Source organism: Myotis yumanensis, unplaced genomic scaffold (genome assembly GCF_028538775.1).
Source record: "Myotis yumanensis isolate MYYU_CA2020_CCGP unplaced genomic scaffold, mMyoYum1.0.hap1 SCAF_7, whole genome shotgun sequence".
Classification (NCBI taxonomy): Eukaryota; Metazoa; Chordata; class Mammalia; order Chiroptera; family Vespertilionidae; genus Myotis; species Myotis yumanensis.
Genome location: NW_027223758.1, coordinates 44,112,797 through 44,139,217, shown reverse-complemented (window position 1 = coordinate 44,139,217; position 26,421 = coordinate 44,112,797). Strand labels below are relative to the sequence as shown.

The 26,421-nt window shown below is 42.0% G+C and overlaps 1 protein-coding gene across 2 annotated transcripts in view; it reads right to left on the bottom strand.

The window, feature by feature from the left end:
- Positions 1-26,421, bottom strand: part of CDH20 (cadherin 20) — a 206,940-nt gene that overhangs the window by 32,231 nt on the left and 148,288 nt on the right. For both annotated transcript variants that reach the window (XM_070420392.1, XM_070420391.1), the window contains 5 exons: positions 15,826-16,120; positions 15,160-15,279; positions 11,353-11,520; positions 9,369-9,556; positions 1,268-1,521 (listed from right to left, as the gene is read on the bottom strand). In XM_070420392.1, coding sequence (XP_070276493.1) covers positions 1,268-1,521; positions 9,369-9,556; positions 11,353-11,520; positions 15,160-15,279; positions 15,826-16,120 — 1,025 coding nt within the window. The remainder of the gene's footprint in view (positions 1-1,267; positions 1,522-9,368; positions 9,557-11,352; positions 11,521-15,159; positions 15,280-15,825; positions 16,121-26,421) is intronic.

Sequence of the window (26,421 nt, the reverse complement as noted above, 5' to 3'; positions counted from 1 at the left end):
ACTTCTAAAAATCAAATACCATAATTCAAAAAAATTGTTTTAGCCATTTTAATGCCTAAAAATATAAATTGTTTACTAATTGGTTGAGAAAGCAAATTTCCCCCAGTATAGTTATTCTCAGGGGAGAAACATCTTTGTTAAGCTGCAAAAGCACATTTTCTTTTCATACAAAATAGTACCAGGTGAGGGAAGTAGCTGACAGAAAAGGCATTCAATACATTAGGGAGTGTTTAAAATGTGTTATCTGCACTATAAAGCCTCAGATCCATTTGTGTGACTTCCAACATTTAACATGACAGGTGGCCTCAAATGGCTTTGGAATCCTGATCTTTTGTGTCACGCTTCAGAGGCTTGGCAGTTGCTCTGGAAGGTTGAGGTGTCAACCTGTCCACCAGCTGTTTGCACTTTGGCTACAGAGTTGTTGGGAAATGGCCATGACTGTAAGAGCAGCTCTCCTGTCCTGCCCCTTCTTGAGGGGGAAGCATCTTGTTTGGAATTTTTAAGTTCAAACCACATTTTGGAGAGACGGATACGTGGGCGTGCAGTAGAAAGCCCTCTCTGACCAGTCTACATGGCATTGAAACCAATGAGAACACTAATAGTTTCTATGTGTGTTTTTTCTATTGTATATGGAAATATATATCATATACGTTATTTTTTTTCTCATTTTTTAAAGTAAAAAAGTCAAAGGTTCATCAAAGTCAAAAGAACGTGCAATGATTACCTTTATATTCACCACTAAGATTCGGCAGTTTTTAATGTTTTGACACCTATGTATCTGTATGTGCTTTATCTGAATTAGTAATTCTCAACTTGGGGAAATTTTGTACCCCACTCTCCTCAGGGACATTTGGCAATATCTGGGGACGTTTTAAGTTGTTACAACTCAGGGTGCTACTGGCATTTGGTGGTGAGAGGCCAGAGATGCTGCTAAACATTGTACAATGCACAGGGCAGCCCCATGACAAAGAATTACCCATCCCAAAATGTCAGTAGGGCTAGGATTGAGAACTAACATGTGTGTGCGCGCGCGCGCTCGCGCACTCGCATGCGCGCACTCCCATGCGTGTTGCTGAACCATTTGACACTAAGTTGTAGATATGATACTTCACTTCTAAATAACATGAAAAGACTATGTTATTTAAACAGAACGAATTTAAAGAGTCAGGAGAGTCTCCAGAGATAGAAAAAGCAAAGGGGAAAAGTGTTAGAAAATTTGATGCTGGGGAAGGGAAGATTCCATGAAAGGTATAATCTGTGGCAAAACCTTATTGAGTTGTTGGTCACATCTGGGTCCTTGGCAGAAATGATCTGTATGGTTGTTCCAATAGTCACATCTTCAGGTACCTCCACAAAATAAAAGCCAGGTTCAAATACAGGGGGCTCATCCACATCTTCCACACTGATGTGCACTGTGGTTGTGTCCTGAAAGGGGCCCAGGTTCAGAAACCGCATCTCTAGGTGAGGATTGGCTCCCTCCACTTTTAAGGTGTAGCTTTTCTTGCTTTCAAAACTCAGGGGCTGAAAAGTAATGGCAGGAAAATTGGTTAGCCAGCAGCATATATATCAAGATTCCAAAAGATGACTGACATTGATGGCTGGTGGGTAGATTCCTCAATTCATAAAATGGTAGAAAAGAATTAAGGGGAAGAATAAGGGGGATTTTTCTTTTGTTCTGTAGTTCTTGGCCTTCATGTCACTTCTAACAACTTGGGTAAAGAACGTAAGAAGATGCTAGATGCTTCAGAGATAGTGAAGGAAGTCAGTGTGCTGATTAAGAAAGCCACTGTACTCTGAGCAAGGCTGACTCTAAATATGTCTACTGTTTATCAGCATGGTCCCCTTGTCTTTAGGGATGTTTGTTCATTTGAAAAGATGTCATGATAATTAAGAGAGGGTTCACGTTCTCTTTCATACTATACATACAACTGAAGTCTAAGCTTTTTTGTTTTCTTCCTTAAAAAGAAAATTCCCAAGTACAAAGGCAATAGTGATTTTTCCAAGAAACTATCATAAACAACCTTCAACAAGAGATCTCAGGGCACTGTGTCAGATCAGTATTTGTGTATTTAGTTTATATCATAGACGGTCTTTTTTTTTTTTTTTAATCCCCACTCGAGGATATTTTTCCACTGATTTTTTTTAGAGAGAATGGAAGAGAGAGGGAAAGACAGAGAGAGAAATATTGATGTGAGATATTTCTCATACTTGGTTGCCTCCTGCACACACTCTGACCAGGGCCTGCAACCCAGGTACATGCCCTTGACCAGAATTGAACCTGGGACCCTTTGGTCCGCAGGCCAACGTTCTATCTACTGAGTCAAACCGGCTAAGGCACAGATGATCTTTTAAAAAATCTCTTTTAAAAATTGAATCCAATGCTGCATTTTCCAGTTGAAGAAACATGGTCACATAGTGTCAGAGTAAAATGTTGCTCTAGATTTTTAAATGCCTCATCCAGGGATCACCCACAAAATAAACTCCTAATAAAATCTAATTTTTTTGGTGGTTCCTTTTTTTGATCTAGCCCTACCTACCTTCAGAATGGCAGAATGTGAACTTGAATGCTTTATCTTAAGAATAATTCTTCCTTCCTCCCTTCCTTCCTTCCTTCCTTCCTTCCTTCCTTCCTTCCTTCCTTCCTTCCTTCCTTCCTTCTTCACTAACAATATTTAAATGTTTTAAGCAACAATTACCTCAAAATATCAATAAAATATCATGGAAAGTTAGTCCTATAAAATAATTACAGAGGATATTAATGCAGTTAGTAAAGCTTAAAAGTCACATGTGCATTTGGTGATGATTTAAAATTTTGTCGTTAAATATTCATTCATGCTTTTTTTCATAAAATATTCTGAATTAAGCACATTTTTTGTTAGAAAGAGGCATGTGTTCATTTAAGCAACTGCTTTGCTTTTGAGAAATAGTAGTAGTTGCTTTAACTAAATTTATTTTCAAATACTAACAATATGTTTTTGTTTGTTTTGCTGATGTTATTATGTTTCTACTTATTCTGTATTTTCTTAGCACCATACATTGTATACCCATAATGAAAACCTTACCTTTTGACAAAGAACTAGGAAGGCAGGTTGCTCGGTTCAAATAGGAATGTGAAGCAAATATGTCTGTGTCTGCAAGAGTTTTTTAAAAAACCATAAGCTAATGAATAAGAAAGCATTGCATCATTTAAATTGGCAAGAGTTTTTTTAAGTGATATATAAACAATAATGGGATTTACATTTTATGGAGATTTTAGGTTTGGTGAAATATAGGAGTTTTGCTCTTTGTGGCCTGCCTAAGAGGATAATGGACACAAAACTATTGCTTATTGTGTGCTGGAAGATGGAAGGCATGCTGAAGATGAGAGAGTGACATAACAGTATGCTCATAGAATAAAGAACATTCTGAAAAATATATATTTCAAGTTATCTTTTAAGCTTTTAAGAGACTGAAAATAAATTGATTGACTACTTAAAAGCCAAAAGAGCCAAGATCCTGGGTAGTAATAAGAATGGTTTTATGGGATCCAATTCAATCAATTTAGCTTGATTTCTCTTTTTTATAAGTATGTGCTTTTTAGATGAAAGATAGGCCTTAGGGAAATGAATCAAAAGCAGAAATTTTGTTTCCATTTTATAAGACACTAGAGGTCTGGTGCATGAAATTTCATACGCGGGTAGGGTCCCTAGGCCTGGTGATCAGGGCCAATCAGGTTCCCAGTCTCTGAGCCTCCCCTCCTCCTCCTTCCCTCGCTCCCTCAGCACCCTGCCGCTGCCCCTGGTCACGCGCCATGTTCCACGCCGCCCCCTGGTGTTCAGTGCACGTCATAGCGAGCAATCGAACTCCTGGTCTCCCTGTTGAACTCCGGAGGGGACAATTTGCATATTAGCCTTTTATTATTTAGTATTAGTAATAACCAAGTAGGAAGATGGGTGTGGATTACGCAACTGAGTGAATTGTTCTAAACTAATGGCTTGAGCAGTCAGTAGTCTTTAAAATATCTACACTAATAAAAGACAAAGATGCTAATTGACTGTACCTTCGCTATGCCCAAGCCACGCCCACCATCCAATCAGAGTGACTATATGCAAATTAACCCAACAAAGATGGTGGCCGGCAGCCACGGAGCTGGAGCAAGCAGGAGGCTTGGTTGCCCTGGCAGTGGAGGAAGCCAAGCTTCCTGCTTGCCCTGTCCAGCTGTGGCCTCTGCAAAAGGCAACAAAGTTTCAATTATAGAAGATAAATAAATCCCAGATACCTGCTTCCAGCCAGCCTCCATTGGGAGCTTGGGTGGCTGGGGGCTGTGGACAGCCTGCAAACAGCCATCAGCCCCTCACCCAGGATGACCACACCTTCCTGGGGTAAGGGTCCCTGCTGGGGGGCTTGGCCAGCATGCAAACAGCCATCAGCCTCTCACCCAGGCTGGCCAGGCACCCCAGCAGGGATCCCCACCCTGAAGGGACTGTGGCCAGCCTGCAAACAGCCATCAGCCCCTCACCTAGGATGGCCACACCCTCATGGGGTGAGGGTCCCCACTGGGGGCCGTGGCCAGCCTGCAAACAGCCATCAGCCCCTCACCCAGGCTGGCCAGGCACCCCAGGGGGGACCCCCACCCTGAAGGGGGTGTGGCCAGTCTGAAAACAGCCCTCAGCCCCTCACCCAGGCTGGCCAGGCACCCCAGCAGGACCCCCACCCTGATGCGGAACACCCTTCAGGGCAAACCAGCCAGCCCCCACCCATGCACCAGGCCTCTATCCTATATAATAAAAGGGTAATATGCAAATTGACCCTAACAGCAGAGCAACTGGGAATGACTGGTCACTATGACACACACTGACCACCAGGGGGGCAGATGCTCATTGCAGGAGCTGCCCCCTGGTGGTCAGTGTGCTCCCACAGGGGGAGCTCTGCTCAGTCACAAGCCAGGCTGCCAGCTGCCAGCTTCCAGCTGCCAGCACAGCGGTGGTGGTGAGAGCCTCTCCCGCCTCCTCAGCAGCACTAAGGATGTCCAACTGCAGCTTAGGCCTGCTCCCCGCTGGCAGGTGGACATCCCCCGAGGGCTCCCGGGCTGCCAGAGGGATGTCTGACTGCCCGCTTAGGCCCAATCCCCCAGGGAGCGGGCCTAAACCAGCAGGTGGTCATTCCCCGAGGGGTCCAATACTGCGAGAGGGCACAGGCCAGGCTGAGGGACCCTCCCAAGTGCACACATTTTTGTGCACCGGGCCTCTAGTTTATTATATTTGACTTGTCCATCTACCCAACTTATTGACCTCTTTCTTAATTTCATTTTCTGTCACCTCATAAGTTCAGAAAAGAAATATGAATGACGTTGGCAAAACTAATATCTGTTATTTTTTGTTTTTTTTTTAAATATATTTTATTGATTTTTTACAGAGAGGAAGGGAGAGAGATAGAGAGCTAGAAACATCGATGAGAGAGAAACATTGATCAGCTGCCTCCTGCACATCTCCCACTGGGGATGTGCCCGCGACTCAGGTACATGCCCTTGGCCGGAATCGAACCCGGGACCTTTCAGTCCGCAGGCCAACGCTCTGTCCACTGAGCCAAGCTGGTTTCGGCATATCTGTTTTGATTAAACATGTTTTAGTAATGACAATGAAAGATAGTGTTTTGTCTTGTGAGATTTAATCTTTTCTCTAGGTAAGGGAGCTGGAGAAATGACATTTTGGGGTTCCTTTCAGATATAAAATTGTAATAGTTAATATTTTTAAAAGAATATCTCATAATAAGATACAAGCTATCTCTATATATAAAACCTTAACACATTGTTTGCAGGTAGTTTTTATCGCGTGCTAACAGGTGGCTCTACTACTTACAGTCAACGTAAAACGTATAAATACGTTTCCCACATACAATGTGTTAATATGCAAATAGACCAAATGGTGGGACAACCGGTCGCTATGACGTGTGCTGACCACAAGGGGGCACGTGTGGAGCATGGTGGACGTCAGCCACGGTGGGATGGTGGAGCAGGTCAGCGGGGGCGCCAGATCAAGGCGGGGTGCCGGTTGCTGTCATCGGGGCGAGCCTCTGGTGGTTACTGAAAATTCTTTGCTCCTGTGCGCCGTGGTCCCACCAGGTGCTTGCACCTGCTGCTGGCACCAGCCCCGCTCACACCCACTGTTGGTGCCCAGCGCCAGCCTCGATTGCTCGGCACCATCCATGGGTGCAAGCAGTGACTGCCAGCCCCAATCGCTTCTCCACCTCTCCCTGCTCCTGAGGGGTGATTGGGGCAGCAGCTGCCACTCACACCTGCTGACAGCACCGGCTCCACTTGGCACCACTGCTGGCACTGGCCCCAATTGCTTCGCATTGTCAGCGGGTGTGAGCAGGGCCGTCACTGAGAGCGCATGGGAGTGGTGGTGGCAGGAGCGGGGCTGTTGGCAGACAGGGCACCAGGGGTCGAGGTGGGAGGGGCTGGGTGGGGGCGAGGGGGATGGGCTGACCCCCGCCCCTGTGCCCACAGCAGCTTTGTAACCCACGGTTCCTTTAAGGTGCACAAATTCATGCACTGGGCTGCTAGTATTATAATAAATTGATATAAATTAATATTGTTACATTGTTATTTAGAATTATCTTTTATATTATTTTAAAATATAAAATTTGAAATATATTGAGAATTCCAAAAGCTCTTTTTCTGATTGCTTAGTTTTTAAAGGGAATTTTTGCATTAAAGGATCCACAGTTATTAAAAAATTTGAGCATTTATTTTGTTTACAGTTACCAGTCATGATAAGTGATGTATTATTAACTATTAACTTGAGCCATATCATGTATTAGGGAATGTTCTGAATCCTATGTCATGCACTAAGTTGGTATTCTAGTCATCTTTTATAATTGTAGCATATGCTATTAATTCTCAAAGAATGAGAATAAAATAAACTATAAAAATTTAAATTACATCCAGATTTATTTGATGATTCCAGATTTATTTAATCTCAGCATTTTGCACTGTTCTGAGGTCATTGTGTGCGGGTTATAAAGATTTCTGGTTAGTGGAATGCTGGATGTATTTGTTCTTTTGCTTTATTTTATTGCATCTTAAATAAAACAGGACAAACATAAATTCTTCCCTTCTAAAGCAGCATTAATTCAACTCTATGGAACAACATAGAATAAAGTTACTAAACACATTAACTTGTGCTACATTGTAAGTTACAACTTTGCTACTTTTGTCAAGGTCCTCCATGTTCCTAATGTCTGTGGTCAATTTTAGTGTTCTTATATGACATGCAGAAGCATTTGTCACAGGTGATTATTCCCTTCCCTTGGAAATAGTTTTTTGGTGCCTTCCAGGACACCACCCTCCCTTGATTTTCATCCTTCCTCTCTGGTCTTTCCTTCTCAGTCTCCCTGTTTGTCCTTGCTCTTCTCCTTGACCTCATCATGCTGTGGTGCTGCAGGGCTTATTTCACTGTCTTCTCCATCTGTGCTCAGTCCCTTGGAATATCATACTATATTATTTTCTTTAAAACCATCTATATGCTTATAACTCTCACATTTAATATTTCCAGCCCAAGACTATTCTCCAAAATCCAGACTCCTGTAACCAACAACTATTACACATCTCCACTTGGTGTCTAACAGGCATTGCAAATGTATCATGTCCAGAACTTAATACAACATTTGCCACCCCCTGCCGCCTTCTCTACTTGTAGACTTCCCATCTCAGTTAATGGCAACTTTATTCTTCTTGTTGCTCAATTGACTCCTCTCTTTCTTTCATATCCACATTCAATCTGTTAGGAAATCCTGTTGGCTCTACCTTCAAAATATATCCAGATTCTGATTGCTTCTCACCACCTCCATTCCTACTACCCGAGGCTAAGCCACCATCTTCTCCTATGTGTATTATTGCAGCAGCCTTTCAGCTGGTCTCTCTGTTCCCACCCTTGCCCCATGTTCTTTTCTCAACAGAACCTACAGAATAATTTTTTTGTAATGAAAGTTCAATCATGTCACACATTTGTTGAAGTCCCCTAGTTGTTTCCACTTTTCTCAGAGTAAAACTCAATGTCCTTACATCGGCTTATAAAGTCTTACACAATCTGGCCCTCTTGTTACTTGTCTGAATTTTTTCATTTTCCACTAGTCTTCTCCTCCACCCAGTCTTATCAAACTTCCTGTTCTTGAAACAAACCAAGCAAAATCCTGCCTCAGGGCCTTTGTATTTGTTGTCCCCTTTCCTCAATATCTTCATTCTCATTTCCTTATCTCCGGGCTGTCATGTGCAGTTCTTACCAAAAGTCATTTATAGGGCATCTCCCAGGGTTGTGTATTGTCAACCTGCCCAACTTGATGCTGTAACTCTTCCCAGTAAGTAAGTCTTTGCATAAACATCACTTCTCTGGGAGCGGCGGGGGTGGGGGGAGGGTGGGGGGGGGTGGGGAGTGGGCAATCCCAACCAACTGATTTAAATTTAAAGTCATTTTGGCTCTTCTGATACCACTTTTGTTCTATTCTACCCCTCCCCTTGGCACTTAACACTTTCTAATATATTAATTTATTGACTTACTTGCTCTTTTGAGTATTTTCTTCCTCTTCCATGAGCGCAGAGATTTTTGGCTATTTTATTTACTCTCTACGTTAAATGCCTAGAGTAATACCTGGCACATAGGTAGACACTCAACAAATATGTGTTGAATGGATAATTTAAGATATCTTGGGTTTTTTTTATGTATTTAAAATAGAAGAGAGTTTTTGCATTAATGTATTTCCTTAGATATATATTTACTAAGATGTTAAAACTTTAATTTAAAAAAGTTTTATTTTTCATCTAAAGATATTCACTCATATGTGCTTTGTACCACACACACACAAAATTGATAGCTTATACTCAGAAAACTTGGTAACAACATGAAGCAAAGGAGTTTTAAGGGATAATCTCACTTAGCAGCTATCTTTGATAAGGCTTTTCCAGGTCTAATTAGTGTCTGTGGATCTTTAAATAGCAATTAAAAATCCCTACATGTTACTTCTTGATTCATAAATGCTTTATTGTTATTTATGGCATACTGTGGTAAAAAATAAGTTATTCAAATACAAATATTAAGTCATTAACATCATTAGGGAATTAAGCTATAACAGTTTTTTAAGTGGCTAAGTAGTGAGCTAGGAGAAATGACATATTTATAATTTATTTTGATCACGACCTTATACCCTCTCTGTAAAATGATGACACAGCTAGTGTTTACATGTAAGCAAAAGGAGTAAGGGTTTTTTTTTTTTTTTAATGGTAGAAAAGAGTGCTTATCATAGGATTTGAAGTAATACATATTAATAGTACAACAGCCCTTGCTAACATCTCATATACAGTTCAAAGACTCCATTAAAATGATTTGGATTACCTTCTTCACAGTTATGATGCCAACTTGGAAATTGGGATCTGTGTTAATGTCAAAGGCATCAGCACCATCTCCATCCACAATAGTGTACTTCATCTCTGCATTGATTCCTTCGTCCAAGTCCTTGGCAAACACTCTCCCCACAGTGGAGCTAACAGGAGCTGATTCCAATACACTCATCTGATAATGTTCTGTGAAGAAAGGTTAGAACCTGCAGTCTTGTAATCTGCCACTATAAGAAATGCCTCATCAATATCCCATCATATAAGGCATGCTGTACTAAACATCTTTCTCCTGGTTCAACAACTAAAACTTGAGTTTTACAGATGAAAACTGAGATCCGAAGAGGCTAAGCAAATGGTATTAGGTCAGACTGTACTAGACATTTGGAAAGGAGGGGCCAAAGTAACTTGACTGTAATCTGAAGAGTAGGCTAGGACAAAACCAAAATTATTTCTTCTTTTTTAAAAAAAAATATTTTTATTGATTTCAGAGAAGAAGGGAGAGGGAGCTAGAGATAGAAATATCACTGATGAGAGAGAATCATTGATCAGCTGCCTCCTGCACACCCACACCGGGAATCGAGCCCACAACCCAGGCATGTGCCCTGACAGAGAATCAAACCATGACCTCCTGGTTCATAAGTTGAAGCTCAACCACTGAGCCATGCTGGCCAGGCCCAAAATTATTTCTTATCTCAGTGAATCTTCCTTTCAGAGTGGTAAGAAGTATCTTGCTTTTCAGTCTTTCAATTCTTCCTAATGAACTATTTCCCCAAATGCTAATTCCTTCTGAGAAAGATAGAAAAAACATTGGTGGTGGCCCACTTGGCTAGCCAAGAAATCAAGAAGCAGAAATCCATGTTTTCTTATTTGTCTCAGTTCCCTCCTTCTGCCTTTTCCTTAAGTCCTTATTGCTTCACATCTGGATCGCTCTCAAAGCCTTCTAATGGACTCTCCTGCTTCTAGTTTCCAGCCCTGCCAACCTATGCATGGCTCTGTAACTAGGCTTTTTTTTTTTTGTCTATACTTGCTCAAAAACTTGTTGTGACTTCCTTTGGACATAGAACACATTTGAAACACAAAAGACAGGTCTTCATTTCATTAAACATAAAATTATACTTGCAACTTTATTTCCAAGTCTTTATATACATTTCTATCCTTACATTCAGATTTCTATTTGAATGAGCTCTAGGAGAGCAGAGATTTCATTTCTTTTATGTATTGTTCTATATCCCATACGAAGAAGAGTGCCTAAACCAAATAATGTTTGAATGAATGGCTTCTCCCTTTTGGAATGTTCTCCTTTCTGCCTGTTTACATGCTTTATATTCTTCAGCCCCCTGTTGAGGTCTCATCCTTTTATGAAGCCTTTATTCATCTTAGTTAATTGTGAAGGCTTCATTCTGCCCTAACCAAGTGGTACAGCAAATGCTGCTTCTTGGTTAACTTTTGATGAGTGTAGAAACCCAGGCCTGGGTTTCAAGTATCTTGTGCCCCTCATGCCCAATGCCCTTACAAAGCAGGTACTTCATACCTGCTTGTGAATTGATTGGTTAGGTGTGAGGTGGGTCACTACTTTGGTTTAGTTTCCTGTGTGCATTCTAGGCCGAGAGTATAACCCCCTAGGGGACAGAAATTGGTTCTTGTTGAGGGAGAGTTGAAAAAACCTTAGATAATACAATGGCTCACAATTACCCAATAAAACTTAATTCATATTTAATTTTATGAAGGGGCAGGGCATGACAATTAGGAAAAAAAAAGTATAAAAGAGCTCCTGGGGAGGTGATAGTGAAAAAAGTAAGAAACACTGGTTTAGTGCTATGGGACAGAGAAGGGAAATGGTTATGTGAGAATTGCATGATAAGTGTAGGGCAGGAACCATGAATAGTTAAACTTAAAGAGGAACCCAGGTCTTTCTCTTTCATCTCTGTAACAAGTGACCCCTCTGGCCTGAGAACCTGTACTCTCATTGGTTAGATACTCACTCTGGGGAAAGCGGGGTGGGTTGTCATTGACATCTGAGAGGGTGATGTTGACCGTTGTGGTCCCAGATAATCCTCCAAGCTGCCCTCCCATGTCCTTAGCTTGAATAATCACTTCATAGTACTCTTTGGCTTCTCGGTCCATGTTCGTGAGTGCCGTCCTAATTACACCTGTAGGATAGAAATTTTCTGATTTTGTTTGGTTTTTAATTTTTTTGTTTTGTTAATCCTCACCTGAGGATATTTTTTTGCTTTTCAGAGAGAATGGAAGGGAAGGAAGAAGGGAGGAAGGGAGGGAGGGAGGGAGAGAGGGAGAGAGGGAGAAAGAGAGACAGACAGACATTGATGTGAGAGACACATTGACTGGTTGCTTCCCACATGTGCCTGGACTAGGGATGGTGAGGGAATCCACAACCATCTATGGGCCTTTGACTGGGAATCAAACCTCGGACCCTTTCGGGGGTGCAGGCTGATGCTGTAACCACTGAGAAACACCAGCTAGGGTGAAATGACTTTGTTTTTAAAAACAAAACCTCAAATCCAGTTCTTAAGATTGGGTTCTAGGTTTCTCCCTTGTGCATTGTTAATATCTAGAGTCGAGATGCAAGTCACCTGTATTTTATTGAACTTGATGTCAGAATCCCAGCTTCAAGAAAGTGCTGTTCTTACACAAATGATGAATAAATGCAGTTCCAGTGGGAAGAGCAGAGGGCTGATTTCCTCTGTCTGCATTTACTGAGATGTAACAGGAGGTGGCAGCAACGGTTCTCTGACAGATTTGAGCTAGCAGTCATGGCGCTGTCAGAAAGCTCCATCTCCCTAAAGCGGCGGTTCTCAACCTGTGGGTCGAGACCCTTTTGGCGGTCGAACGACCCTTTCACAGGGGTCGCCTGAGACCATCTTGCATATCAGATATTTACATTACGATTCATAACAGTAGCAACATTACAGTTATGAAGTAGCAACGAATTTTATGGTTAGGTCACAACATGAGGAACTGTATTTAAAGGGCTAGAAGGTTGAGAACCACTGCCCTAAAGGAAACTGGGCTTAGGGCCCAGAAAACAGAGCTATATGTGTCTGCAAATCTATGATTTTATTTAATTTATTTAAAAAAACTTTATTGTTGCAAGTATTACATAGGTCCTCCTTTTCTCCCTGTTAACCTACCTCTCATTAACCTCTTCCAGCCCTCTCCCAACCACCCCTCCAACCCCCCCACTTCCGTCCTCATCACCCCATTGTCTCTGTCCAGGGGTTATGCATATATGCATACAAGTTCATTGGTTGATCTCTTCCACAAATCTGTGATTTTAGATCAATTCTTTTTCAGCCCCGAGAGCCCTTGTAGAATGAATGACTCTTCTTTAGGGAACTCACTCCTAGTCTCCTTTTTCCTGCCTCCCCAATACCTGTAAGCAGGGTTGGAATTCTAATTTGATTTTCCTTTTGTTGTATATTCATTCTGTTTTGTTATATACTGCTAGCATCTGTGCTTCATTGAATTCCATGAGCTAGGACATGAAAGTTGCTCTGTGAGTTGTTTATATTGAACACGCATAAGAAATGAACTTCCCCAGACAGTAAGAAGCAGCATTGCACAGTGCTAATACTTTCATTAAAGGGGTCTAAATCAAACTCCAGTGAAATGTGTTTTGATCCTGCCAAGGATGTGTGGTCATGTTTTATCTACCTTTTTTTAAGCCCTAGGCAAAGATCCAGGAATTGTTTACTTCAAGTTTACAACATGACCCTTGGCTAAATAGACCTTTACATGCTAAGGGAAGGGATTGGGACCATAAACCAGTGCAAAGTTTAACTCTTACAATGTATATACTGCATTTTAGTAACAACATTCTAAAGTGAAATATGCAGCTTTTTCTTTTTTTAAAATGCCCTATGGGCACAGCAATAACTATCTTTTCATGTATTTTTGACCTTAACACTAAAAATTCCCCCTGGGAACTGTCAAAATAATGTAAGGCTCCTCTTAAGATATAAAGGACACATTACCCTCTTCCTGTCTATACTTTCCCTCCCTGTGGCACCCTTATACTCTTCCCCATGTTTAGAATTGTTAAAGTTACTGCTTTATAGAAGGCCTTAACTACAATCTTTTTTATTTCCTCCTACTAATTTACAGTCTTTCACTTTTTACTTTTATGATATGATTTTCTGAATGCCTGGTTCCCCTTAGGACTTCTGGGGAGAAAAAAAATGTATCAGGTTGCTAATAGAAATGCATTTTTTCTCTTTCTAATAAAGAGATGACTTTGAGCATGCACCATTGACTTTACCTCTGCGGCTGTAAGTTTCTTTACTCAAGTTCCTTGTTATTTAGGGCCTCAAATTTCTCGTATGTAAAATGGGAATAACAGTACTTCCATATGTTTCACAAGTTCACAGGAATATCTGGAGACTCAGATATGGAAGTATTTTAAAAGGGAGAAAGTCTGGCACAAGTTCAAGATGATAAGGATATACTCATTATTCTGCCCAATTCAGAAGTATTTAAAGGGGCTTCTTCACAGATAAAACAAATTCTGCATTGAAAACTCTCAGTTAAGCTGAAAACAAAACAAAAGGAAACCAAGCTTCCATTAATTTGTCCTTTTTTGCCACATTGCTCCTTGCCCACCCAGTTCTCTGTGCTGTTCTTCCTATTAGAGCAGCGGTTCTCAACCTGTGGGTCGCGACCCCTTGGGGGTCGAACGACCCTTTCACAGGTATCGCCTAAGACCATTGGAAAACACATAGATAATTACATATTGTTTTTGTGATTAATCACTATGCTTTGATTACGTTCGATTTGTAACAATGAAATTGGGGGTCACCACAACATGAGGAACTGTATTAAAGGGTTGCGGCATTAGGAAGGTTGAGAACCACTGTATTAGAGCTTCCTCTCAGCACATGGCTTTTTTTGCCTGGGGGGGGGGGGGGGGGGGAAGGAAGGGGTAACATCCTATGCTCTGCACCTTTTTCCCTTATTAAACCAGCGTCCATTCATTCTGGCCTTTTTCTCTGCTTAGTACAGGGTGGTTCAGTCGAAAGAAATCAGACTACATGTCAGGGGACATGCCTACAACTAGAAGCACATTTTTAGGTCTTAATTTCCAATTTTCTTATCTAGTAAGTGAATGGTGATAGATTGGATGAATTCTCTACGGGTTCTTTCTAGTTTCAAAATCAATGATTCTGGTTCTATATTGAGCCAGGTTAATGTGTCAATCCTCTCAGTTCTTAGCGTTATAAAAGACCTTAATCCCTGGTAATAAATACAACCATAGGATTTTTTGAAGGCTAATGAGAAGGTAATTATGTGTAGGCAGGCCTTTTGGTCTCTCCAATCATGCTCTGTACACTGTCTATACATAGCACCGCACTGCTCTTACCCTCTTTTTTTTTTTTGCTGTCTTAATCCCAAAGCTTATAACAATCTTCTCTGGTTATTACACTCACTGGAGAGTCCTTGAAAGGAGAGTTGGGTCTGTCATAGTAGCAGTTATAAATTATTAGGGAATAAAACAAACACCCCTGCCCTAACTGGTTTGGCTTGGTGGATAGAGCGTTGGCCTGCAGACTGAAAGGTCCCGGGTTTGATTCTGGTCAAGGGCATGTACCTGGGTTGCGGGCTCATCCCTAGTAGTGGGTGTGCAGGAGGCAGCTGATCGATGTTTCTCTCTCATCGATGTTTCTAACTCTCTATCCCTCTCCCTTCCTCTCTGTAAAAAATCAATAAAATATATTTAAAAACAAACAAACAAAAAAAACCCCAAACACCCCTGACTTGACTGTTGCATCAAATACCTGTCTTGGAGTCCACAGAAAAGTATGGTTGGCCCTGAAGAATGCTGTACACTACCCGAGCACTGTTGCCGTAGGTTGGATCATCAGCATCGGTGGCTGTCACTTGGATAACAGAGGTCCCTGAGGAAGAGAGAGTGTGGAAACCTGTTCAGATTGAATTGCTAAAGGCTGGACACAATCCCGAATGGGCAATCTCAAAGCATTTGCTAATGTTATGTTTGCTTCCTTGGATGGGTCCTTTTCTAGGTCAAGCTTCCGTAACTCCTATCTTGTACCTCTTTGGAAATTAGGGATGGCAATTATGTTTTAAATTCTTAATAACCAGCAAGGACAACACAGTTTTTTGGTTCTTCATTACTCTTTTAATTATACCAAAATGCTTTGCTTTTATGAACCAAACATTATCTATCCATCCATCCATCCATCCATCCATCTTTGTTTTTGAAGAACTAGAACTGAATAACAACACTAGCCTTGTTATTTATTTTATATTTTACTATGACTGTTTTCAGTGTTTAGGTAGTGTTCTGCCTAAGGACTTGATTGTCGCTTTTGGTTCAGTTTCATAGTTTGTGGGCTATTCTGCACAATCTTCTCTTCTGTATTTAGACAGGAGGACCTTCTATAGAGGAATCACTCTATGAGAATCAGTGAATTGCACCTTACCCACTGGTGACATTTCTGGCACATTGGCAATATAAGGTCCGTCCAGAAACTTGGGCTCATTGTCATTGATGTCTTGGATTTTGATGATGAACTCTGACTCCGGCTCCATTGGCCTGCCTGTCCGCCTGTCTAGGGCTTGAGCCCTTAAAGTGTACTGAGCCCTTTCCTCTCGATCAAGCCTCTGAATGGCATGAATGTCCCCAGTGGTGTCGTCGATGGTAAACACGATGCCTGCACCTTCTCCGGAGAGGATGTATTTGATGGATCCATCGCCCCTGTCCATGTCTGAATGAAGCTAGGAGGGAAAAGCACCAAAATCTCATTATGGATAATGAACAGGTGTCAGAAATAAATTTTCAATTTAGTCCTAACATATGATCTCAAATAGAAAGAATTTTCAAATAGAAAGAATTTTTTTCATTCAAATGTTTACAGTGTCTGCCTACAAAGAACTAATATTCATTGAACATGATTGTATCAAAGAGCAAATATAGGTTGATGAATAAGTAACGTTTTTCTACTTCGCATTTAGTATCCTAAACTTACTGCTGTTTTTTAAAGTTCCTTGCCCTGAGAAATATAGAAAATAGGAATGAACTCTGTAAAGTGTAGGTCCCCAACATGAGAATAGGAACAAGTTGAGTAAAGAAGAACCCACACTTTCCACTAAAATTTTTAAAGCCCAGCTGGTATTGCTCAGTTGTTGAGCATCAACCCATGAACCAAGAGGTTACCGGTTCAGTTCCCAGTCAGGGCACATCTCCGGGTTTTGTGCTTGATTTTGCTGCCTGGAGGAATTCAGCTGTGTCTTATCTAGGGAAGGAAAATAAGAGAACAAAATTGACTGGAAAAAATAGCTGGGGAGTGCAGGAAGCAGCCAATTGATGTTTTTCTTTCATTGATGTTTTTCTCTCTCTCTCCCTTCCTCTCTCAAATCTATAAAAACATATCTTAAAAAAATGGAGATGCCTAAGCATTTTAAAATAAGAAAGTGTTGATAATAAATTAAGTTTTGGAGTTTCAGCAACTTTATGACAATTTTAAGTTTGCTGAAAAGTTGATGTAATGATTGATAAGTTGGCCATGCATGGTTACTGCACTGGAAATGCTATAGGACTTTGGAGGCTCTTGCAACACTTCGGTCCTGTGGTCCCCGTTCTGTAGTTTCACTCAATGAATGGGACTGTGCTCATTTACATTTCAGGTGTTAGAGTGGACTGTAACTGTTGGTTATTTTTCTTGCATCAGTGCACCTCTCTTTTCGGTGGGACTAGTTCCTAGCCTCATAACTGGATCAGTCAAATCTATAAGTAGATGGTTGCATTTGGGACATGCTTTTATCTGCTCATCCAACTGTATTTCCTCCCAAATTACTTTGTGATAACTCTTGAAAGGAGTCCAGGGACACTATTTTCATATTAAGCCTAGAAATAAATTTCTGCATCTCTAATTTTGGACATTGTATACAGGTGGCAAGAACCCTGGAAATTTGTGCTATGTATAATTAACAGTCTCTCTCTAAGGGGGGGAGGGCAACAAAAATTAGTTACATTTAGTCAGCCACCACTCATTCTGTTGTTGTTGGGATCATTAGCACTTTGAATAGTTCAGTGATGAAGTTCATGAGATTTAGTTTATCAGACAACCAGTGTTAGGCTTAGGCCAGAGAGGCAAACATATCTGGCCTGAACACAATGCCAGTTATAAACTGAGTACCCTTGACAAATTAGTTTATAACTCTCAAATTTCTTGTATAAATGTGGAGAACAATATGAATACATACTTGAAAAGGTTGTTAGGGCTCATTAGAAATTAATGTGTATAAAGCACCTAGCACAGCGTTTCCCATAATAATGCTATAAATGGCGCTGATTAGGATGATAGACACACATTAAGAAAAGGGTGTTAGTATGTCCAGCTCTTCTCTGCTCCCTTCAAACCTTCAGGCATGTAGCAGAGATGGCAGAAACCTGTTGGCTTTTTAAAATGCGTAGTCCAGTGGTAAAGCTGCAGAAGGCTGCCTGAAGCACTGCTGGGACAGTGTTACTCTGAGGATTAAATGGCATAGACGCCAAGAAGACACCTGAAAATGTATGCACAACATCCTCAGACAAGGGTGAGTTTGGAGGTTGTGGCTGGTTTTGAGCTGATCTCAGATTGACTCGCGGCCAAACCAGGCAGGCAGTGATTTTGCTGCCTAGAGGAATTCAGCTGTGTCTTATCTAGGGGAGGGAAATAAGAGAACAAAATTGACTGAAAAAATAGCTGGGGATTTTTTCTACTGAAAGAATTCTATTTAGAATATGAAGTGCTCACATTCCCTCATTCCATATACAGTATTATTATTTTTCGCAATCCAAATCTTCTTTTCATTCAGTTTAAAAAGCAGAGGTGCCCAGTTCTTATTGTGTAGAATGGAAAGCCATTTATTCAAACCTGGCCACAAAGAAATGAAAATCCATTCCATGTGGAACTCTCTTCTCAGGCAGCGGAATGGAATTGGGAGGAGGACAAGGATCTCAGGATTTTTTTAAAATTAAAAAATATGTATGTATGCATGTGATTACATATGTATGTAAATATACATATAAATATACATGTAGATATATATCATTTCAAGGTATGTGGCATAGGACTTTCACTTAGAATGAAGCAGGTTAATTCAAGGCTTGGCAGATTATTTAGGGGAAAAAGAAAGAATAGAAGCTGATTGTTTTGAGATGTTCTATTTGTCATCTAAATGGTTGTGTTCAATAACTGTAACAATGCTAAGCAAAGTTGTGATCATCATTGGCCAAGTTTAAGTTCTCTGCCCATGGAGAGAGCTTAATAAGTAACTGAGGGCTAAACATTGTTGCTGCTGTGGAGGATGTTCTTGCTCCTCAGAGCCATCTGGCTGGCTGATGCCAGTAGTCTGGGCTGAACCTCAGATCTGTTATCTTTGTTTTAATCTAATATGGATGAGCTGGAAGAATTTGAAGAACTCTCTAGTCTAGACTGTGAGGTCCTTGAAGTCAGGAACCATGTGGCTTTCATCTTAGCGTGGGTTCTCACATGTAGTAAATGCTCAGTAAAATTTTGTTGAAAAAATGGTGTGAGATGTACAATTACAGTTAAAGCTGTTTGTGAAACCACTTCACCTGTGTTTGAAAGAGCTCAGCATCTTTCAAGTAGTTTCTGAGTGTGTGTTTGCTGTTGCATCTGTAAGAGCAAGGGAAGGAAGAGTGGAGGGAGGGATTGGAGCAAATCAGGGGGTAGCTCTTATGAACAGGAAGAGTACCAGCTATGAAAGGGGGAGGATCTGCTTACAGAGAATTGGTTTCTGGGGAATATAATTGTTTCAGTTCAGGATCCAATCTGGAAACAAATATACACTAGTTATTTTAGCAAAGAATTTAACATGAAAGGCAAAAAGGGAACCCTGAGGTTTGGGAAGGATAGTAACACCAGGACACAGCTGGGGGAGCATAGGGCAGAGGTTGGGTCTCCTAGAATCTTGATGTTGGGAGGAGGCTGAGCCTCAGACCTCTGAGTTGGAGTGCTGTCCACTGGGGCTGAGGATTCTGGAGCTTAGAGGAGGTCTGCCCAGCAGCCACCTTCTGCAGAACTGAGCTGTCTGAGAAGGGGATGTCACCCACTGGTGCTGATATTTGTGAGGGGTAGTGATGAGGCTGGTGGTGTGAGTGTGGAAAGAACTCAGAAACTGGAATCAGGTGCTGACTGGGTAAAAGTACGAAGTCCCTTCTCCCTGCTCCTGCCTCGGTGATTCTCCATTCAGAGCATTCTACTCTCAGAACCCACCAGGGAACTGGTTGGAAAAGGAGAAATGGTGGCTTGCAGAGTTCCAGCACCAGTGTCACAAAGTGGAGTATGGAAAGGTGCATGTAGAGCAGAGACACACCAGCCTAATGACCAGCATAGTAATGTGCATTCAGCATTAGTGTTTGCCAGCCATGAATACATACTTGGTTGGGAAAATTGCAAAGAGGCATTAACAGCTTTTCTAAGTCACTCAGCAAATTGGCACATCAATAAAATGTTTTATATACATATCCATATTAAATTCAGCCAACACCGACTGAGCACCACCTCTTTAGAGGAAGGTAGGAACTTCTAGAGTGGAGTTGGCAGCACACAGTTATGTATATCTTGGGAAAACATTTTTCTTCCCCAAATCTCCTAGCCCGTGGTCGGGAAACCACGGCTCGCGAGCCACATGCGGCTCTTTGGCCCCTTGAGTGTGGCTCTTCCACAAAATACCACGTGGGGGCGCGCACGTACAGTGCGATTGAAACTTCGTGGCCCATGTGCAGAAGTCGGTATTTTGTGGAAGAGCCGGTATTTTGTGGAAGAGCCACACTCAAGGGGCCAAAGAGCCGCATGTGGCTCGCGAGCTACGGTTTGCCGAGCCGCAGTTTGCCGACCACTGTCCTAGACAGAACGAGATGGGTAGATAGTCTACTTAACCTAATAATTCTTTAGTCTATAAGATCTTCAGCCAAAGGAGTAGTGAATGATGGGAACACACTGATTATGAAAAATCTTACTTGATTTATGATCTTAAAAACAAGGGTGAGTTTCAGTCCTTTTGCCATCTTTCATAGTGCCTCGCATAGTCCAGGAGTGCAGTAAGTGCTTTCAGTTTGTGGTTAGACAGCTTCCAAGTAGTTGTTAACCTCAGTATGACTTGGAACCACAGATTTTTGCACAAACACGAGCTCTCTGTATCTCTCTTTGCATATGCCAGTATAACCTAGCTTTTCCTCGACACTGCCTGTCCCTGGAAAGCCCAGTGTGGATTTTGTGAGGCCACACCAATTACAGCTGATAAGTGTTGTAATACTCCTTTCTGAAATAAGCAAATACTCAGGCAGCCTCTCTAAACAGACATCTCCCAGAGCACAAAGTGACAAGCTCGTGCCCCTGGAGTGTAAAGGGATGAAAGGTAGATGAATTCTCTTTGAAAAGTAAGGGGGTAAAGTGCCTGGGTAAGTGAATAGATAATTGTCTTCTTCATGTGGGGGTAGTACACCCAGAACAGCATGAAAACACTCCCACTGGTTGCTGATGTGTTGGCTGGCCAATGACTTCAGGGATTCATGGGGTGTCCTGTGTCCTGGGTTGGGGTAATTAGAAAAGGGTAAGCACTAATCATGAGTACTAGACAGTGCTACACAGCCAGGTATTTCCAGCATCAGGAGACAGTCAGGCTTGGTTGGATTTCTGGCCCTACCCTAATACCATTGACTCTTCAGTGTATCTTTCAGGGCTGAGTCTAAAGTCAGAGCCATATGTATGCAGGGCAATATAAAGGAAAGCCAATTGCTTCAGTGTCAGATTTTGGTGTATATTTTATCTGGTCTTTTACTGTTACCTTTTGTGTAACTCTGAGCAATGAAAATGACCTCTGTAAGCCAAGATTTCTGGGCTAATTACCTAAAAGTGGTGAACTGTACTTACCTCAAAGCATTGTTATGGTAATTAGATGATCTCTGTGTGAATGTGACTGACTGACACATAGTACTGTAGTAGCCCCGTAAAATGTTAGGTACCCTTGTCTTTCTTCAATGCTGTGCTGGGTTTTCAGTGTTGGGGAGGTGTAGGGAAGGCTTGGAGTGACATTTCAGTTTCTCCCCTTGGGAGAAGAGAAGAGGGCTCTAAATTGTCCATTCATACAAAGCAGTTACTGAATACAAATGTTTTTTTCTTAAAGTAATTTTACCAGTAGCCATGTATATCTAGTTGGAAGAAACATTTTACAGATAATGAGTAATTGGAAGTCTTTGGAATTCTGAGTAGATAGAAGGTGCGTTCATGCTGGAAATGGCTTTTATTTTATTTTATTTTATTATTATTTTTTTAAAATATATTTTATTGATTTTTTACAGAGAGGAAGGGAGAGAGACAGAGAGCCAGAAACATCGATGAGAGAGAAACATCGATCAGCTGCCTCCTGCACATCTCCCACTGGGGATGTGCCTGCAACCCGGGTACATGCCCTTGACCAGAATCGAACCCGGGACCCCTCAGTCCGCAGGCCGACGCTCTATCCACTGAGCCAAACCGGTTTCGGCAGCTTTTAAACTGGGACTAAGGAATTTGAATGTAATTGAACAGAGAGTAGGTGACTGCATGTCTTGTGCAGGGCAGTAGCATGGGCATACTTCTGGGTTAGGGACAAATGTGGTATGTGTCAGGGCCAGTAAGGAGACCCAGCTCAGTTGGGATTAGGGCTAGATTTGAGAAATTGTAGGGAGAGCTGGTTAAGGGAGGAGTCATTTTCTGAAAGTCCTTAAACTATATGCTAAGAGTTCTCCAGTGCTTTCTTAATCAGAGGAGCAATGTGATGGAAAGGGTGCTTTAAGGAGATAAATGTTCTGAGTCCTGGGGCGAGGGATGGATGCGTCTCTCCACAGGGAGGCAGGCAGTGCCTACTTAGTGAATCTAATCATGAAGAACAGAAGGACCGCAGTAATGACAGAGCTTGGAGAGGATGAGATGAATCTGAGAAAAACTGGCAAGGAATATGGACAGGATGTGGTGACTGGCTGTGCATGAAGAAAGAAGACAAGGAAAGGGAGAAGTCAAGGAAAACTACTACCACTATTAGCACTATAACTGTTACTACCACCACCTGTTACTACTGCAGGGTAACGATTAAGATTTTCCTCCGAACTAGGTACTGTGCTAATGGTTTTCCATGTGTCAGCTTATTTAATTCTGAGCTACATATTTTTTTTTTAGCATCTTCTATGTAATAGGTGCTTCTTGGGATTTGAGGATAAAATGGGCCCAATATCCTTGTCCTCACTGATTTTATAGTCTAGTCTGGGACTTCAGACAATGTACATGTAAGTAAACACATAAATTGTAGGTTGTGATTAGAACTGTGAAAAAAAAATAAGGGTAGTGGGAGAGTCTAACAGAAGGGCCTACTTTAGAGAATGGTATAGAAAGACCCAGCACTACCCTAATCCCAAAACCAGATAAAGACAGTAAAAAGAAAGAGAATTACAGGCCAATATCCCTCATGAACAAAGATGCTAAAATCCTCAACAAAACTTAGCAAATCGGATCCAGCATTACATTAGAAAGATCATACACCGTGACCAAGTGGGATTTATTCTGGGGATGCAAAGCTGGTATAATATCTGCAAATCAATAAATGTGATATATCACATAACAAATTGAGAGACAAAATCACATGACCAAAAATCAATTGATGCAGAAAAAGCATTTGACAAAATCCAACACCCTTTCCTGATAAAACCTCTCAGCAAAGTGGGACTAGAGGGATCATACCTCAACATAATAAAAGCCTTATATGACAATGGGCAACTAAAACCATTTCCCCTTAAGAACAGGAACAAGACAGAAATGCCCACTTTCACCACTTCTGTTCGACATAGTACTAGAAGTGCTAGCCATAGCAATCAGACAAGAAGAAGAAATAAAAGGCATCCAAATTAGAAAAGAAGAAGTAAAAATGTCATTATTCAAAGATGACATGATAATGATAATGTACATAGAAAACCCTAAAGACTCCATCAAAAAACTGCTAGACTTACTTAATGATTTTAGCAATGTAATAGCCAGAAATCAGTGGCTTTTTTATACACCAACTAGAGGCCCAGTGCACGAAATTCATGCACAGGTAGGGTCCCTAGGCCTGGCCAGTGATCAGGGCCAATCGGGGCCATCTGGCTTCCGGCTGGGGCCTTCCTTTGTTCCTGGTGGTCAGCACATGTCATAGCGAGTGATCAAACTCCCAGTCTCCTGGCCGAACTCCTGAGGGGACACTTTGCATATTAGTCTTATATATATATAGATTAATTACTGTATTACTTTCCATATAAACAATTGTAAGCCTGCTTTTGCCCCACCCTTTATTTGTCTGGAGGCTTATACTGTGTTTGCATGTTCTGTCTTCATTACTGAGACAGACATAAAAGCCAACCCAAGAGGTTAAATGAGCACTTTGCTAATAGGCAGCATGCTCAGTCCCTAGTATTTGGGCTCTGGAATCTACTCAGCTTGTTTAGGTGAAACATTAAAAAAATTTGTGTTCCTCCAGTTACTGAATTTACAAAACAGAGTGGACAATTACCACCTTAATTTGTAGAAATAAACAGGGTATAAGAAGAAAGTGGGGGAAGTTTTGACCAAAAATTCTACCTCAAAGATCATGGTGGCATTACTTCTTGACCAACAACTTTAACGTATCAGCTTTCATATACTAAAAACTTGGGGGCGGGGGGTAAAGGACCAAGGAGGCCTTTAAAATCAAAGCAATTTTTGGATAAAAGACAACAATTACTAAGATTCAGCCTCTGAGTTTTCAAAGGTTTTCCATAGGGCCAAATTACAACGGTAAGTTCTTTGGGTAAGATGCACATTTACCAAGTTGAACATTTATAACCACTGCCATTTGAAGTTTTGAACCTCTATTCATTTGAAACTTGCCTAATACTATAAGACCTCTTGTATTTGTCTTGTACTGTTTTTAACTCTTGAAATACTGAACTTTTTAATACTATATGTCTTATTCCCTCCAACTAAGACTATAAGCCCTTGGAGAGAAATGCCTGTATTATGCCCCTCACCCCCATTCCTTACCAAGAGAGTCAGCCTTGAACTGAACCTTGAACTGTTTCATTTTTTTGGAACGCCCTTGGGATATGCATTCTGAAAATGGACACAACATGTTTTTAGTGAAAATCTAATGTCAACACATTCTTTCTATGTCTTCACTTTAATGACAGAAGATTGTTTAGATTTAGAGAAGAAAAAAAGTGGATTTATTTTATAGTGTGTTAAAGTATTGGAAATGAAGCCACTGAGAGTTCTTTGGATTTTATGTGGTATCATGGTGCAAAGCCCAGGCCTCCCTGTTATCCTCAAAGCTGAACAACAGATTCCAGGTAATATAGCTCCCCTTGCGCCCACTCTCACCGCATAGACACTTGAAGCTGACAGTTGTTTTGCATCAGGGTCCACACCACCAGGCTATAAACCAAATGCAAACTCAGGGCTTTTCAGCGGACAGGCCCACAATGAGAGGAGTGGAGCCTCATGCAAAGGAGCAACCCCAGAAAGCAGTCAGATGCTGCCTTTCCAGCATTCTGCCTCTGAAGATAGCATGAAGTAACAGAAGCGCATTTATACAAGGACAGAACTGTAAGCCCGAGAGACGGATGGGCACATATGGACTGGGGACATTGAGAGCAAGAGAGCGAGGACACAAACCATGCAGGGTGATGAGAGTCCACCTGCGGCCAGGGCGTTGTGTGCTAGTGAGTATGTGGGTGTGTGAAATCTGCTCCAGAACCAGTGGCCGCACAGTTGGGCCTGGCATGGCTTCCAGGTTGAAGAGAAACAGGTGGCTTTGTTCCCGGAATGTGAATGAGGGAGCGGAGCCCGAACTTAGAGAAGACAATGTTCCCTGGTGGGAACTCGTAATCTATGCTAAGGCTTGGACAGAGCATGAAACTCACTATCCAGCTTCCTGGCCCAAACTTTGGACTGAGCCAGAAGCCCTCAGTGGGGACAGCCTTGATGGCCAGCAAACAGCGCCCTCAGGAAGCCGTGGTGTGGGCCCCGCTGCGTCCCCAAGCTAGAGCAGCGGCTCCTGTGCAGCCAACACTACATTCCCTTTAAAAATAACACCCACGTACAGTACACTGGTAAACAACTACAGGTGGCTTCGCCTGAGCCGGCCACAGCTGCAGGTGCCCGGGATCGCAGGCAGCTTCGCCCGGCCAGGCTTTGTCAGAAAGGACGTCTGGAAGGTCATCAGGAAGACGTCCCGTGCAGTCTAATTAGCATATTACCCTTTTATTAGTATAGATAATGAACTCACAGAAAGAGAAACAAAAAAAATCCCATTTACCATTACACCAAAAAAATTAAGATACCTAGGAATATACTTAACTAAGGAGGTAAAAGACCTATACTTGGAAAACTACAGGACATTGAAAACAGGGATAGAGGAAGACATAAACAAATGGAAGAATATACTGTGTTCATGGATTGGTGGAATCAACATAATTAAATGTCCATACTATCGAAAGCGATCTATTGATTCAATGCAACCCCCATTAAGATACCAACGGCATATTTCACAGACTTAGACGAACTCTCCAAAAATTCATCCTATCTAATAAAGAGGGAATATGCTAATTGACCCTCACATCGTCACAAAGATGGTGGCACCCACAGCCACAAGATAGCGGCGCCCAGTCCCCTCAGCCCTGCTGTGTTGGCAGGCACGTGGCAAAGCCGGGCCCGCCTGCCTCCTGAGTCCCCCAGTCTCCTCAAGCCCCCCAGCTGCCCAAGGCTGGCCCGAGGCTCAGGTAACCAGGGCCGCTGAGGCTTGCACTGCCAGCAGTGGCAGCAGCAGAGATGTGATGGGGGCATCACCTTCCCCTGATGGCTGGGTCGCCTCCCACCCCTGAGGGCTCCTGGAATGTGAGCGGGGGCAGGCCGGGCTGAGGGACCCTCCCCCTCTCCAGTGCATGAATTTTCATGCACTGGGCCTCTAGTATTGAATAAAAAAGGACCCCGAATAGCTACAGCAATCTTGAGAAAGAAGAACGA